Genomic DNA, 15,885 nt, shown 5'->3' with positions numbered 1-15,885 from the left:
CACCTTAGATTCCTCTTCCACTTTGTTGGGCACCCTTACGTACAGTAGATTTGACCATCAATGCTGATGGTCAAATGTTATTACATATGTGGCGAGGAGTTGAGCACCCATATTGTATATAGAGCCAAAGAAAATTATTTTAAAGGCCACAGATGCCAAAACATCTCATTATATCTAGGTGTTATCCAACAGGTAAAGATCAGTGGCAGCTGAAGTACTTGCCAGTTGGCAGAAGGGTGTAAAACTAGCCTACTCTGCAGATTATTTGTATGTGTATGAACATTTTAATAGTGTTTCAGGCCTGAGAGATTTGCTATACCATTTTCTTTTTCTTTTTTTCTTTCTTTAGCCTGTTAAATGTATTTTGGCAGCAAATTCAACACTTGGCAGTAAAGTAATACAACAACTTTGTATTAGGGTTTCAACACCTTCTATACATTTATTTCTATTTGTGTTCTGGTAAAGCTGAGGGTAGTGTAACTTGTCTGGGATTTCTCTAGGTGTACTTCATTACGGAACATCCGGGACAATGAGGAGAAAGATTCTGCTTTTCGTGGAATTTGTACTATGATCAGTGTTAATCCTGGAGGTGTAGTGCAGGTAAGATTATTATCCAGTCTTTTACTTTTTGTTTACAGCTTTATTAGGAATGTGTTTCAATGGCGCTTCATAAAAGGCTGGCTTCACCTAATATGGCATTGGGTGGGTGTCATTTAACATAAATGTTTGTAAAAAGAACACTTTATTGGCTAGTGGATATTGATCTCATGTTTGTTGCTTTCAGGATTTTATATTTTTCTGTGATGCTGTTGCATCATGGATTAATCCAAAGGAAGATCTTCGAGACATGTTCTGTAAGGTATAGTACACACTTCACTTTTCTTTAAACTGTTGCTAAGACTTTTCTAGACTAGTAATGTCCTAGCTTCATTCCAAAACAGTGAGAATTGTAATGGGATATTTACACAAGCTATATTCTTTTTGACTAACCTTTCTATTAGGAAAACTGGCTTTTTTTTTTAACTGCATATAGGACTTTGCATTCTGTCAGAAAAGCCAGTAAGGGCTTGTTCACACCATCGCCAGACCAGATCTGGATGCATTTCTGCAAATGTGGTCATGTGCAGTTTTTCTTTGGTGTTTACATGTGTTTTGCTGCGTTCCAGACGAGAATATAGTACATGCAGTAATTTTTTAATGTTCTGAAACTGAACGTAGTGTTGTAAATTGGCCTCACTTTTTACCACGACTGGGGATGCGATTTTTGGACCAGACAGAACATTTTCTGGTCTGGCTCTGGTCCGCACATGGTGTGATTGGGCCCTAAATCTATTTGCGTATAATGCAATTTAATATCAGAGTTCTTGGAAAATACTGACCACATGTGGTCCAGAGATTGCCACTAAGTAGAAGTGTGCTCGGAAGCTGCTTTGTTTGAGTGGCTTCAGATGTCCTAGAAAGAAGTGTTATCTTCTTTTAGGTTTCTCCTCACTACCAGTTAAGTTTCCGTGCCTTTTTAGAATATGGCTTACCTTTTATGTGTCTGTGTAGGAGGCCGTTGCAATCTCAATTTCCAAGTAACAGTATAGAAAGATTAGGAACAGACCGAGCAATGCTTTTTAGATCTTTAAGTCTTAGGACAGACCATGTTCAAATCTAGTTTACAACTGATGAGATCTGCCCGCACAGTTCAGACAGGGTTCATTATGGTAACATTAACCTGCCCAGCTCCTTGCATTCTAAAGCAAAACTCAGTACGGAAAACAACTTTTCTTTCAGAATAGAGAAAGTATTGTGCAAACAGCAATTTTAAAATAATTAAGTTATGTGAATGAGGCCATGTAACAAATATGAAATAGAGGTTATCCTAGTTAGCCTGCAGTACAAGGCATGCATTAATCACTTAACAAATAGATCACATCTGTCAGTGTTAAATTCAGCGGTTTCATTTATTTCTGCAGCCTGATGTTTTCCCATTTCTTTGTAGATTCTTCACGGATTTAAAAACCAAGTAGGGGATGAAAATTGGAGACGCTTCTCAGACCAGTTTCCACTTCCCCTTAAAGAACGTCTTGCAGCATACTATGGAGTTTAACCTAGATGTGCTCTAGCTGCAGTCTCACCGTTAGGGGTAAGTAGCATTGCAATAAGAGCTGTATTTAATATTTTGGCATCTCCTCCCTCTACTACTGCAGGCTCTTTTGTTAAATTATTCTGAATCTAATATTTATTTGGTTGAATTTTTTAAAGACCTAAAATCTACTCCTGAGAGAAAACATGATTAAAAAAAAGATTATTTCTGGCCTACCCCTCTGAAAGTTATGGGTGCTTGGCTGACCTCAGTAATTTTAAGCCACTGAGCCGAAACATTAATGCAGGCATTGAATTTTGTTCTAGTTCAGAGATTCAGAGTGAAGCCAGTGGGTCAGTATACTAGCCAGGTAATTAGCATTTCTAGAAGGGGATCCACAATGGCAGCCACCATATTTCTCTGAGAAAAGCTTCACTTTAAGGTTGTACAATTCTGTTTTAGTTGTCATAAATGCTTTATAAATTCTTATATAATTGGTTACAAAATGAGGGTTGGATGCTTAATGTCATTATGCCTTCTATTTGTCCTTTTCTGAGCAGGTTTGGGTAGATGACCTCTTCAGCATCCCTCTGTCTTCTTATTCATGTACCTGCTACTATGCCTCCTGAAATCTTTCAGAAACCATGCAAAAAATTGTACATCCATTGTGATGTTAAAGCTTATTGCCAAGGCCAGTCCCCAGTATGTGATAAGTGGGTGCAGAGAATGCGGGTCTGATGGCAAAAAATATAGAATAAGCATTTCTTTTTTTAATGCATAGTACAGCTTAACAAAGGTGTTAAAGGAGAACTATGGGGTCAGTGTTTTTCCCCATAGTTCTCCTTAGGGTAACGGGAGGACACAAACTAGCATCCTCCCGTTACTCTAAGCTCAGTATACCGCGAGCTACAGCTCGCAGTATACTGAGACGCCGGAGCAGATCCCGACCTGGACGGGTGACAGCTGGCTCTGCCTATCTAGAGGCAGAGCCAGCTGTACCCGCCCTCCCCCGTCCATTCTGCCAGTCAGCGCTGGCAGATCGGAGCGGGGAGAGGGGAATCCGGCCCCTCCCCCTGTCACGGCAGAGAGCCGTGACAGGATCGAGAGGTGAGCGAACCCGGTATGTGTTCGCTCACCCTCCCGATCTACTGAGCCGACCTGTGACAGTCTCACAATCACTCATCTCATAGTTCACCTTTAAGCAGCAAATTGTCTTCAAAATAACAGAACAAGTCTAGTTGAATGTGACTACTTCTAGCTATTTGTATACCATGAGCTGGATAAATGAGAGCCTTTTACAGACTTTTTTTTTTTTTTACCATAAATGAATGTTTTTCATTAGATGCATCTTCTTTTTTTTCTGACATTTGCTTTGACATATGGTGGGTCTCCGCACATTTGGGTTGTAGACTAATTCAGGGAAAAGAGTTCCAGGTTTTACTTTTTACAGTGTTGCAGATAAAAAGTTGCTCTAACAGGTGGGAGTGTGACTCCCTACAGGAATCTATTTTAAGGTCCTGTTATACTTCTCTAAAACATGTCGTCATTTTGCATAATGCCGGAAGAATTCTAAATTTCAAAAGCTTGCATCTTTACTAGTAAATAGTATTACATAAACCCCAAGATGTCTGCACATTGATGGCTAACCTATGTTTTTTTTTTTCCCCCCATAGGTCCTTCAGTCTGGGAGACAGCGGGGGAGCCTCTGCACCCAGGGAAAAAGCTACCCTTTAACAGGGGGGAAGGGCAAACCAGTAGGGAACACAGTACAATCCCAAAGCCTACTGGGAGGGGCGGGAGGGAGGTGTTGCCGTCACTGTATTAAGTCGATGTTGGGAAACGTTTAAACCGTCTGGAGCCTTTGTGGGTGGAAATATGTCTCCTTTACAATTCTGCACTGGATGTGAAGAAGCAAATTCTCATCGCCAAACAGCACATTCTGGTATATTGGGAATTGTACTTAAAGAGTACCTTTATAATTGAACTCTAGAGGGTTAAGTAAGAAGAAACAAATTTTTGCACACTTCAGAGGAAATCTTAAGAATGGGGGATTATAGCAGTAAATGGCATTTATTTTAAAGCAAAAGGGTTGCCTAACTATCCCACTAATTGGGAATTTTCTGTGTTTGCATGTTAATGAAGACATAAATAGATGAAGTTGGCAAAGTTAAACACACCTTGCTGCGCGTATTAAGAGCAGATAATTGCAGTCTACACTTCAAATGCCTGTGAAATAAGTTAAGATCTACTGCATAAATTGATGTCCACCAAAATGCCAAATTTAGTATTTTTTTTTATATTATTTATTTTTTTTTTTCTCTTCAGGAGGGGAAGGAACAAGTTTAAAAAAAACTCCTTATTTTAGTTTACGAAGAACCTTTAATATAAGTATATATTTTTTTAAGAATCACTCCTTTGCTAAACGATTTGCAAAAATTTTTGGCAGCAAAAGTAAAACAATAGACCAAGGCATATTGTTCCAGTTTGGAGGAGAATATGAAGTGCTTTGCACCAGTGCCGTGAGGGTTTTCATTCTCCCAAGGCATGCAGTCCAGGATTCTTGTAGTGGTTAAGAATTAATAAATTTAGCGGGGTTAAGTTTGTATCGCATAGTAAGATAGGCCAACATTACCCGTATGCGCCTTTCTTTTTTTTTTTTTTCCCTTTTCTTTACGGTTTATCCATTATGATTCACCCTGCATCCATAGTTTCTGTTTTTAGGCATCATAGATGATTGTTTTAAGTGCTACAGAGTACGGTTAAACCTTAGCCCTTTTTTCTGTCTGCAGGGTCTACCTCACTAGCCTGCAAATCTCATTGATGGGGATGGTAGGGTTAAATGATAAAATCTCCAGCATCTGTTAGGGGAAAAAACTTGTATAGCATCACAATGTGGAAAGCTTGGTTGACTTGTGCAAAAACCTGTTTGCCATTGTGCTATCAGTGTAATGTGCTTTCTGCATGATTAAGTACTAGTGATTACTAAAAGTTACCCGGAGTAAGATCAATTTAGATGGCGCATACAGAAAACTTTAGACAAGTTATTTGATATAATTTAGTATACATTGACACTTCACAACATATTACCCATCATAAATTCTTTTTCTTATGTTCTTTGTCAAAGCATGATCATAAAACATTGATTTTGTAGATGTGATGCAGGTTATCTGCACTGTATCGATGGCGCATGTTGGTGGCCCTATGTACCCTGAGCAGAAACATTTGGGGTGCAAGTTAAATAGCTACAGAATGAATGTTGGGTTGTGGTTCCCCTTTATATCCCCTAATTAATTTGTTCAGCTCTTATGTTGCTTTTTTTTTTTCTTCACTTGTATTCCTGTGAATAAACCCTTATTAAGTTAACCTTTTATTTTTCTTTCCATGTGTATTTTCTTATGTACTGTGAATGTGAAAACTTTAACTGGCACTCTTTAACAGAAGTGTTGATGTAAAAGTGCAAGTCTTTAATAATAATTCAAGTCGCCTCAAAGGTATCCCATGATGAGAGAGAAAAGTAACCGACTTAAACTCTGCAGGTCAGAGCCGTAACAGACACTTTTCCACTTTCTTAGAGCAGATTCTAAAAACTTGCAAAGTTAAGCCATAACCATTTTTTAATCAAATATTTTCTTTGCCCTGAACTCGTTTTGCAATTGAACAATTGCGTTCTATTTTTTAAGAAGAAATATTATTTCATTTGCATGGTTTTATTAAGATCTCTTACTTTTAGCCTTAAATGGAGGACAGGTAAACTCAGATTAAAGTTACCTTACAAAAGGGTTTAAGATGTTCACAGCAACTGTATATCCTTGCTGTTGCAAATCAATGGCAAGTGAAAGTTCACAGCACGCTTACTAAGCTCTGCTAACAAAAACTGTAAATGTTTAGCTTTAAAAAGCAAGAAAAAAAGCAAAGTAACCAAAAGGCTTCTGGGAAGAGGATTGAAGAAAACAAAAGCAAAGGTTTTCTCTTTTAATTACATTTCTAGTTCATGATAAGCAAATTAAAGTCAGTTGTGTTAAGAATGGTAATTGCCGGCAATTTGAGTTAAGGTTATTTATACCTTACTTGTATTAATAATGCTGCTAGGTTCTGATAAAATGTAAAAGTTTGCTCTCCAACTCTTGTTTGTTCATCAAATGTTGCTTGGGTGATCTCATGTTGTCTTTAAAGGGCAGCACTCACATTACGAAGTAGTAGTTTTTGGTTTTTTTTTTTTTTTTTATGTACAGGTTAGCATTAACCATTTACTATTGTACAAGCCTACCTCTACTTAATTGCTAGAGATACTGTAATCAGTGTAAATCTTCAGTTGTGACAAGGCAAATGCATCATAGTTCTAATTTGTAATGTATTTATAGACATCCAATGTGATTTCAGTTGATTTGTCCTAAGAACTTTGACAACATAGAGCGTTATAATAAAACCATTCAAATGCAAAATTGATACAAATTGTAATCAAAACGAGGTTTTTTTTCCTTACTTTTTAACATGTTTGAACCTTTCACGCAAAAGCCATGTTTAACACTGTAATACCAGTCTATCCGTCTTGATGGTCACAGGAGACAGGGTTGCCTTTTAGGTTTTGTTTTTTTAACTAAATAGTTCTTTGATTCTTGCATCATGGGATATTTAAAAGCATCTTACTATTGTGGTCTCGTCTTGACAGTTTTTGAATGTCAGTGGAATGTTTATAGAATTGTTGGTCTTTGTCTTGTTACATTCCAGTGTTTTCTGCCTCTTGGCATGCTAAAAGCACGGCTTACAACTGTCTTGTCTTTCACACTGAATAAAAGTGCTGTTAGAGTGCTATACTACAGAAATAGCCGCTGCTATGTGATGTAGATTCTCTACTTGAATATTTTTATGTTGTAGGAACCTCAGGAGGTCTGTGTTTACTGTTTTTATATCAACCTTCTCTATCCTGTTTGAGCTTCCCTGTTTTGAAGGACTCTAACAATGATCAAAACTGCCCATCAACCTAAGTTGGTAACAGAAAGCGATCACTCTTAAATCCATACACACGCTTCAGTTGTCACGCAGAAAGGACCACTATTGGGAATCTCACTTCAGTGCTGTAGTTGAGGGCTAAGGCCATCCACAGTTGAATTATGGGTGAATTCTGGTGGGCTTAATCATCTCCAGGTTTCGAACATCTCATTGGGGGGCAGCAGCTTGATCTCTACAGATAACCAAGTTTTTTTTCACTGATGCATTTGCAAAGCCAAATGGTCTGGCCCTTCCTCCTGCATTCTCTGTAAAATATATACTAGAAATTTAATTGGTGGGGAAGTGACATCCAAGTAGCATCTACAGTGGTTGTCAGAGGTAGGCATTTGAGAGAAGATAACTTTTTCCTAGAAGTCCCCAAGGGGTGCAGGAACCCTTGGTAAGCATATTAAAATCCATGAAAGTTAAAATGTTTTAGTTCAGTAATAAATTGTCATATTAACAGGAATTTTTTTCTTTAAGCGCTTCAGATTAGGCCTGATGACATAAGCAATTGTTGGGGTAAGCCAATATATTACAATCTTGATACTAGTCTTAAATTAAGGGGTTTCATTCTCTAGTACAGTTTATGAAATGGCTGCTTTTATTGTGCTAGTATGATTTAATTCATTTAGTCAAAAAATCTATTCTCTTGAGCCCAGTTAATCATTTAGCAAGTAGTGCTAAATGTTTTTGTGCTAGCGTTTCCAGTTAGGTCCTGCTCTGTGATCAGTTATTTTTTATTAAAAAGCTGTGAAGTCCCAGTAACACAGAAGCTGAGTGATGATGAAAAAAAAATCTTAATTAGATTGGGTTTTGTTATGTAATCTAGCAGCTCAGATTTTTTTTTTTCTTTTGCAGGTACACTAGAGTAATTTGAATGTAGTAGTTTGGATGACAAACCAGGAAACATTTTGTAGAGAGGCTGAAAATGAATGCCCTAAACCCTCTATAGATTATTTACTGCCATTAATTACTTATTTTGTAGTTTAATAAAATGCATGCATTAAAACAGGACTGGTAATAAAAGAAAAGTTGGTTTTCTGAACTTGGAAATCAAGACTTCAGCTTCTCCAAGGCCTTTGTTTAATGAGAGTGCAGCAACCTCTAGCCATAATCACTTTTTGTTTTTCCAGGGGTCTGCCTACAATAAACTGCAGTTTGGTAATTGTAAGTAAGTGCACATTATTGCTTTTGCAGTAGACCGACATTAGGCGCAGTGGTGTGCTATAATTTATACAGGCCAATTAAATTAGCTCTCATTAGGGCTTATGTAGAGGGTCATTTATTGACCGTCTGACAGCCTGTCTGAGCTCCATGAGCTTATGTATCTAAAGGATCCTTTCAAGCTGAATGCTTGGCAAATTACAAAATACACAGTTGAAATACACATGCATTTGAGTGTTTTACTTGCACAAGGACTTGCGTTTCCAGTCCTGGGGTTTACACAGCCCTGCCAGAAAGCAGTGCCAGGTGGGTAATCTGAATTTTTTCTTACTGCAGTTAAGCAATACCGCCTTGTCATCTCCCATGCCAAGCCTGTGATTGATAGTGAAGGAGCCACAGCAGACTGAGCTCATTCCTCTGCTCACTATGCTGTCTTTTCTGGTTACCATGCTCTGGCAGCTCTGCTCTCTGCTACCCACCTGTGTCCGAGTGCTGCATAAGATATCAAGTACTTGTGTACATGGCGATTCTGCTGCCCTATAGGGTCCAGTCAACCTTACGATGCACCTTCATAGAACGCTCCCTCCTTGCTCCAGGCTCTGTTTCAGCAGACAGGCCATCAGACAGGTTCTAAACATCAGTCTATTTGAGCACACTAAATGCCGATTCCCAATTGGTTGCTGTGGAACACTGCACATCATTACTGTTTACATTTTTATAAGTGGGGAAAAAAAAGAAACCAAACTGATCTAATCTGAATAATACTTACACAGGCTATAGATGGCTACTTTGGAGGTGATTCCACAACATGAAAATAGTATGTGTGTGTTGTGTATGTGTGTGGTGTTCTTCGCAATATTGATTTTGTCATTTTGTGTAATCATTTTGTGAAAACAAGACAAGCATGTTTCATTGTGCATCATTTCCAAATGTCATGTTAACACAGCTACTACTCTTCTCTATGTATTTATTGCTAGAAAATGGGGGAGAAAATAATCTAAGCTTGGAAGTGGTTCTTAAGTTTTATTTTTCTAGAACCAAGCATATTTTGTGCTTTGAGGTGAATGTTACTAACTTATAAATCAGAAGAATGTTTTTCAAGATTCCCAGAAACCTGGTCTTTCTCAGGGTCCGGAGGACAAATTTGAGGACCACTGCTTTGTGTGGGGATATTTTCAGCACTAAATTTGGAATAGATAGCCATCAGTAATATAAATCTTTAGCACTGTGATTTCCAAACAGTTCAATCAGCCATGTGAGAAAACAATCAAATGTAATATTTTTTATAAAGCAATATGCACATATACATAAAGAAGAATTTGGGGTTGATGTTCCCGTGAAAACATCCAATGTATTGCTTTGTTATGGGCAGATAAGGCATCTTTCTGCTGGCAACTTAGGTTGAGAGCATTTCTGAATGAAAGCTTTATATTCAATTTCTTTACCTTACCCTAGAAGATGTTAATTTTTAGTCTTGTATCCTCATGCTACGTAACAGTCTAATATAGGTGTAGGGCAACCTGTGGCTGTCCAGCGCTGAATTTGCAACCCACAGGACACACATGTAGTGGTGGCTCAATAGCTGGAGAGCCAAAGGCTTCCTTTTGCCAATCTATTCAACTGAGTGATATTTCTCAAGTTTGCCTATGATTATTGAACTACACTTTAAATAAAATAAATAAATATGGTTTTAGTTTTTGATAAGCTGCTGAATTTTAAACGTTTTTGGGGCCACCAAATATTTTGGATCATGCAGAGAATATATATATTGTACTGTAGTAATTTTGTATTTACATTTGTATGATGTGATAATAGATGTGAATGTTAATCACTGCTTGGCTGTGTTAATAAAGTTGTTTAAGTACAAACTGGTATTTTTTTGTCTTAACATTTTAGTATAATCCTGTATTAATAAGATAGGAAGGCAATGCATTTAGGTTCTGCCCTAAGTGTTTTCATAATGGCGTTTCCTGCATTGTTTTAAGGGTACCCATGGATGTGACTCTCTCTTTGCACTGCATACAGAACACGGATCAATCAATCAAAAAATATAAGCATGTCTTACACCTATAATTGCAATAGGTGTGTGCCATGATTATTTTGGCCCAGTTGTCATTGAAACTCCAGATATCAGAAGAAAAGTGTCTACTGTGTGTACTTGGCTATCAGGACTGCACTAGAGATTTTTTTTTAAATCTAAAACAATGCAAACAGCAAATTGGGTCCTAGATGCAGCCAAATACACCTGTAACAGCCTTACATTTTTAGTTTTTTCAATGATCTAGGGGAAGAAGAAATCCTGAATGTATGGAGACTTGGCTGACAACTGAAGAAGTCTATTGTCTTCATTATGAAGGGTTTGACCCAATGAAAAGTATATCACTTCTCCGATTTCATGTCACTTTAGTCTGTTTTTAAGAATATGAATTCTAAAAAAAAAATAATAATTGAAGGACACAGGAATTCAGAGACGGTTGGCTTATAATGGCATTGTGGTGCTTTTCAGACCTGAGTGTGCGGAGTTATCAGTGAAGCGCTTTCTGGGTTGAGAGTTGTGGCCCTACCCCTGGTGCGACTGTGTCTAAAAACTCCCTTTGGTAGGCCATGTGGGGTGAACACTAGATACTACCGGTACCTCTTTTATTAGGCCCATTGGGTGTCACTGAAATACCCACTTGCTGTTGGTGTGTTGTGGAAGGGGTTAATGTGGAGTGTCTTACGCTCTGTGCCCTTCTCTGCCATTCAACATCAAAGCACTTTTCTGCTTCTGCTCTTGACGGCAACTGAGACCTGGATCCATCCTCAGTCAGTCTCTGCTGCCTGTCCTCTTCTGCTAAACTTATTCTGCTAAACTTTTCATGACACCATCAGCTGGTTTATTAGTGTACAAGGCCTAGCCTTGTACCTTGAGCTACTTTGCTGCTGCTTTATGATACAACATGTCACAATGTAGACATAATGGTGTCATTCACACTGTACCATGTGCCTCCAACTCATGATCCACTGGCCTGCAATGCACCCATCTTGCCATCTTTGGAATCCTTCCTAGTAGTGTCAGTAGTAATGTCAATCCTTGGAGGGTTTCACTGCAGTTATGCAGATTTTATGAGCCCAATGGCATCTTTGAATGCTGACACTGAGTGCAGAGGTTATAAGTGGACTTCCACGCCTTCCCCTGCAGAATCTTTAGCCAATCTTCCCACGGCAGTACCAGCCTTTGATGTGCAAAATCACTGCAATCAAATTAGTAAAACAGATCATAAATAGTAAATGTGCAAACAAATGTCAAAAAATGTCTCTTAGATAATATATAGCACAGCAATAAAATCAATTTGATTCCATGGCAAACAAGTATAGTGATCAAGTAAAAGACTTAAAATCCACAAAAGTGCTGACAAATGAACAAGTGAGTGTTAAGCACTTCTCACAAATCTGTCCATATCAGTTGTATACCCCAAGAAACCTATCTGATTTAAAAAAAAAAAAAAACAATGTTTGTGTGCAGGCATGTATCATGCAGACATGGTGTGATGAAATCGCTGGCCTGTAGGTCTGCTGAACAGTCAAGTTTTCCTCAGGAGCAGTAGCTTTCTCAGGTCAGCCAGAGCCTCAGATGCTTGGGTATGGGAGGTAATTTCCAGGGGAGCTAAAGCTAGAATCCCCCTCTAAACCTACTCTTAGACATATTGGACACCCTTTTAGTGCAGGGAACTTAGAAAATGGTAGAATCTGATGTTTGTGCCTGCAATGCTGAAAACTCTGACTGCTGGGTCATCTGATCAGGATCCATTCAAACGATGCCATGGCAGTGACATACATCAACCAATAGGGAACTCGGTGGTAGAAATGATCTTGTCCTGGGCAGAACGTCGTTGCAGCTTTGTCTGCCATTTACATCCCGGGCATTGGCAACTAGACAGCCTCCAGGGTTAACAAACTGGACAGGTTTATCACCACTCTTTTTTCGTAGGCCTTTTTTGTTACTTTTGCTCCCTCTGTCAGATGGACTGCTTTTGGACATGCCATATGTCTCTAAATTCCTGTGTCCTTCAATGAATGCTAAATTCAATGGGATTTCTTATTCATTAGGAGACAGCTCATTTCTTTTTTACTTTTTCTAAGCTTGTATCATGGTCATTTTCAATATTCTTCTCCAAATGCTGCAGAGCTATAAGTTCACCTTACAGCTTTCTACATTGGCTGATCCATGCTCGGACCTCTGTGAGGAAGGAGGGAGCCAGCCTGTAAGATGACCTCTGGGTTCAGCATGTGACACACAAGAATCTGCATGTATTGGGCGAGTTAGTCAATGAGCGCTTTACAGGTCCAGGGCTGTCGAATCCTATCCATGCCCGCCAGAGGGGCGGAGACTATCTGTGCAGGTTGTACCCGTCTGTACGCCTTCCAGCACTTGGACTATCTGTCTATCATACGGGGCCATCCAAACAACCACTTAGTGAGTACCAGGGTTTTGTCCCTGCTTATGGAGCCTGGTGCATGTTTTGTGTGGCCCCACTAAGTGGTTACTTTCATTTTTATTCTGTGACTCATACTGTTACATGTACGTACACTTTCACTACATCTCACTTCCGGCTCCTCACAGGGTCTAGGCTCTGGCCTCCTTGTTTGCCACCTTACATTGACCTGGCCGCAGACAGCCATTTTGGGATTTTTCTCACGTCTCCTGTCTACAGCCTCCTAAGAGTTTTCCCTAGCTTTCTCATGAGTGACTACTTCCTCTGTGTTTACAGGGAGAAACTTTCTGTGAATATGTCCGAATGCCTCTTGTATCAAACTTTCTAGCTGACTAAGAATGCAGTGGATGTAAAAGTGTTTCTGTGCCACTTTCCCTCAGAGTTTTCCTGTTTTGCCTTCCGTTGTTGGGCACTCTCAGCTGAGAGAAATGTAATCTGTGCTCTTTGGAGGAATTTGTGCCCAAGGACGTTCAGTCGGCTAAGAACTCCTACACTTAAAGTAGATGGTTCTCTTAAAAGTCCTAACCTGTAAAAACCTTCCTGGTTCACTCATTACTGCAGCCTGTTTTGTATGGTCACTGGCCTAATTTTGACAAGCTGTTAACTACTCTAAAGCATTTTGCTGAGCAATGCTCCATTAACCCTTTCGCTGCCAAGCGATATAGTAGAACTGTAAATGCCAGGTCCGTACGACGTACTGAGCTGGCCAGCTGGAAGCACTTTTGTAGCTCCGTACGACGTACGTCCTTGGCAGCGAAAGGGTTAAGGAGGAATTCCTTAAAGGAGAACTATGAGGCAAATGCTTTTCACTCACCTCATAGTTGTAGCCGACCTGTGATCAATGTTACTGTCACAGGTCGGCTCAGTAGATCGGGAGGTGAGCGAACACATACCGGCGTTCGCTCACCTCTCGATCCTGTCACGGCTCTCTGCCGTGACAGGGGAGGGGCTGGATTCTTTGCTCCGATCAGCCAGTGCTGACTGGCGGAACGGATGGGGGAGGGGGCGGGTACAGCTGGCTCTGCCTTTAGGCAGAGCCAGCTGTCAGTCACGCAGCTGGGCGGATCCAGGCATAATTGTCGGGATCCGCTGCGCATCTCAGTATACTGCGAGCAGTAGCAGCTCGTGGTATACTGCGGCGTCTCAGTATACCGCGAGCTACAGCTCGTGGTATACTGAGCCTAGGGTGACGGGAGGACGCTAGTTTGTGTCCTCCCATTACCCTAAGGAGAACTATGGGAAAAAGCCTTAAACCCCATAGTTCGCCTTTAAGAAGTGGGCCATTCTCTCTGTGGATCAAGCAATTTCTGTCCTTACTGTCTATTCACTGTCCACTGTCCTTACTGAAGACATTCCAGTGTTTAAGGACCCTGTGGATAAGAGTGTTTTCTCTGTTGGGACCTGCCCTGCAACCTGTCATTGCTGTCATATTTTTTAGTTCCTAAGTTCTCACAGATCTTGGACACCAAAATCCTTTGTCCTCGCAAAGAAGGGATGTCTGTTAGCCTTTGTGACCACTTATACCAAAAGCATCTCAGATGCATTAGTGCAAAATATGGTGTCCTGGGTCTACAAACTGGAATTTCAATCTTTACCTCCGCCCCATTTTATGTTGTTAAACCTGGCAGCATCCCAGCAATGACTAACAGACTTGCACACTTCTCTGGCAAATGGACATTGCCATAGTCCCAGAACAGGAAAGGTCTAAGGGTTTCTACTCAAGCTTGTTCACAGTTCCCAGTGCAATAGAGGGGCATACGTCTTTATCTTCATAAAAAAAACTTCACATGGAATCTACCAGGTCAGTCATTGTTTCCTTCCATTTTGGTAGATTTTTTTGGTCTGTATATCACCATCTCTCTGGCTAATCAATGCTACCTGCATTTTGCGGTGGGCAAACAATTATTTTCCCCTCAATCCTTTGCCCTTTCCTTCAGCCTGTCCACTGCACCTCATGTATTCACTAAGGTGCTAGCCTTTGTGGTTTGCATGTGTCGCCAATGGATTAAGGTGGTTCTGTCTATAAAAACTGCCCTTTGAACTTATCAAGGATCTGCCCCTGTCCACTCTCACCCACAAGCTTATTTTCCATGTTCCCATCACCAATACACTTTAAGCACTGAAATATATATAAAAAAAAGTACACCATGCCTTTTAATATATACACACACATTAGAAATATACCAGTAATCAGAAGTAAATATAAGACTGGCAAATCAGGAGATTTAACCTCTCAAAAGGTCTTACAAGATTAATGAAGAGGGGGGCCACACTACGGGCATTAAGCCACTCCTGCCAAGAATTTCTGTGAGCATCCCCAGTTTTGAGATCAGCTCTTCCCTAGGTAGAACAGAAATGAATTTGATTCTTCACAGAACCACAGGGTTGGAGGATGTGGGGAGAGACAGTTTTGTGCCTTCAGCTTTCTTGCAATAAACGGTGCAAATGACTGGGGTGACTTCTAATTTGTACTGCCACCTCCAACAAACAAACTTTACGATCCACAGTGACAATCACTTGCAATATCATAAAAATAGAAGTCATTACCCCAGCCAGTAACTTTCAATTTTAGGGCATCGCCACAACGTATGTATAAGCTTTCTGGGGTGTGAGCACATCCAGGAAAGGCAGGCAAATCTCTTCCACCCTTCCAGAACAAACCGTTAGGCAACCTATATACCAGATTAATTACAAATAACTGCGCTTCTGGGATGAAGAGAGCTAGACCTGTAAGAGTTAAGCTTTAACCCTGTTCAGCAGTTAACATGCTTTGTAACCGTAAACCTGTGGAAGTTGAGTCCTGTTATAAGAGAAATATGTGTCAGTGGTTGTAAGGTTAACCCACAGATACTAGTTAGAACCAGACAACATGTATAGATCCACCTAAACTGTTTTGCCTATATTTAAAAAAAAAAAAGCAAATCTTGGAAGGACCAGGTCAATTAGCATTTGTGATTGTGTGTGAAGACATTGCATAATAAAATCTAATTCGTACTGCTTGCTCAAATTGATTTGGACTGTTTTCCTGTTATTAGACTGCGAGTTGCAGCTGTTTTGATTTTTTACATTTTGCGAAAGGTGATGTACACATGCATCATGACCCTAATGGCTCTAAAACATAACTTTTATTGATTAAACAATACAATAATTGATTATCGATTTTCCCAATCATGTCAATAAAAC

General features: G+C 39.8%; 1 protein-coding gene across 1 annotated transcript in view; it reads left to right on the top strand.

Moving 5' to 3' along the window:
• TNPO1 (transportin 1) overlaps nucleotides 1-4,395 on the top strand; it is a 71,859-nt gene extending 67,464 nt beyond the window's left edge. Inside the window, exons 21-24 of the mRNA XM_018558239.1 lie at nucleotides 501-600; nucleotides 785-859; nucleotides 1,988-2,131; nucleotides 3,745-4,395. Of these exons, the coding sequence (XP_018413741.1) occupies nucleotides 501-600; nucleotides 785-859; nucleotides 1,988-2,095 (283 nt within the window). The 3' untranslated portion in view covers nucleotides 2,096-2,131; nucleotides 3,745-4,395. The remainder of the gene's footprint in view (nucleotides 1-500; nucleotides 601-784; nucleotides 860-1,987; nucleotides 2,132-3,744) is intronic.
• The last annotated feature ends 11,490 nt before the right edge of the window (nucleotides 4,396-15,885 follow it).

Source organism: Nanorana parkeri, unplaced genomic scaffold (assembly GCF_000935625.1).
Source record: "Nanorana parkeri isolate BGI_ZX_2015 unplaced genomic scaffold, ASM93562v1 scaffold327, whole genome shotgun sequence".
Classification (NCBI taxonomy): Eukaryota; Metazoa; Chordata; class Amphibia; order Anura; family Dicroglossidae; genus Nanorana; species Nanorana parkeri.
This window is presented reverse-complemented; position numbering and strand designations above follow the sequence as displayed.